Source organism: Miscanthus floridulus, chromosome 9, assembly GCF_019320115.1.
Source record: "Miscanthus floridulus cultivar M001 chromosome 9, ASM1932011v1, whole genome shotgun sequence".
NCBI lineage: Eukaryota > Viridiplantae > Streptophyta > Magnoliopsida > Poales > Poaceae > Miscanthus > Miscanthus floridulus.
In genome coordinates this window covers 32,981,594-32,982,706 of record NC_089588.1, presented here as the reverse complement: position 1 = coordinate 32,982,706, position 1,113 = coordinate 32,981,594, and the positions used below count along the sequence as shown (strand labels likewise).

Here is a 1,113-nt window from a genome sequence, read left to right as displayed (position 1 = left end):
CTTGGCCAGAGCTAGAGTAGACTTGCTGTCCACCTTCAGCTCAACCACATCCACCTTCCTGTCAAGGAGCTCTGCCAGCATCCTTGACAGCCACAGCGCCTGTGTTACGACAGTGGTGGTGGCGATGTACTCTGCTTCATAGCTTGAGAGGGGCACCACTTTCTGCTTGAGGGACTGCCAGCTGACTAAGCAATCACCGAGGAAGAACATCGTTCCGATTGTGCTCTTGCTGGTATCCACATCGTCTGACGAACCGTGCCGTGTCGGGGGCCCTTCCGTAGTGAAGATTGTAGTCCAGGGTGCCCGCCATGTAGCGCAGGATTCACTTGATGGTCTACAGATGCACCATTGTCGGCCGCTCCATGAACCGGCTCATGTACCCGACGGCAAACGCAATGTCCAACCGAGTATGGACTAGGTAGCGCAAGCTCCTGATCAGCCGCTGGAAATGGGTTGGATCGACCTCCTCCGCCATGCTCTCCCGACTTAGCTTGATCTTCTCCTCCATCGGGGCGTGGGCCGAATTGCAACCTATCATGCCACTGAGCTCGAGGATGCGCTTGGCATAGTGGGTTTGGTGGAGGGTGATCCCAGTGGTGTCCTGGCGCACTTTGACGCCGAGGTAGAAGCAAAGGAGGCCAAGGTCGCTTATATCGAACGCCTTCTTCATCTGCGCCTAGAACATCTCCACCTTCTGCTCTTCAGCGCCGGTGATGATGAGGTCATCGACGTAGATGCCGACCAGTAGAATGTTGCGTCCGCTGCCCCGCTGGTACACTATCGCCTCATACGAGCTCTACTTGAAGTCCATCTTCTTGATTGTAGCATCGAGCTTCGTGTTCCAGGCGCGCGGTGCCTGGCGCAGGCCATAGAGTGCCTTGCGCAGGTGGTACAACTTCCCCTCTTCTCCGGCGACAGCGTAGCCAGGTGGTTGGCGCACGTAGACCTCCTCCTTGAGGTCGCCGTTGAGGAAGGCGGACTTCACGTCCATGTGGTGGACTTGCCACTGCTCTTGACCTGCCAGCGCGAGGAGGACATAGACTGACTCCATGCGCACCACGAGGGCGAAGGCGTCATCGTAGTTGATCCCCTCCTGCTGGACTAAGCCACGTG

General features: G+C 57.3%; 1 protein-coding gene across 1 annotated transcript; it reads right to left on the bottom strand.

The window, feature by feature from the left end:
- Positions 1-334: 334 nt before the first annotated feature.
- On the bottom strand, positions 335-670 carry LOC136479618 (uncharacterized mitochondrial protein AtMg00810-like). Its single transcript, XM_066477422.1, has one exon. The coding sequence runs from the start codon at positions 668-670 to the stop codon at positions 335-337; it is 336 nt and encodes a 111-aa protein (XP_066333519.1).
- Between the last annotated feature and the right edge of the window lie 443 nt (positions 671-1,113).

Bases quoted from the DNA above. Each gene is read 5' to 3' on its own strand.
- LOC136479618 (XM_066477422.1), bottom strand. From the start codon at position 670: ATGAAGAAGGCGTTCGATATAAGCGACCTTGGCCTCCTTTGCTTCTAC.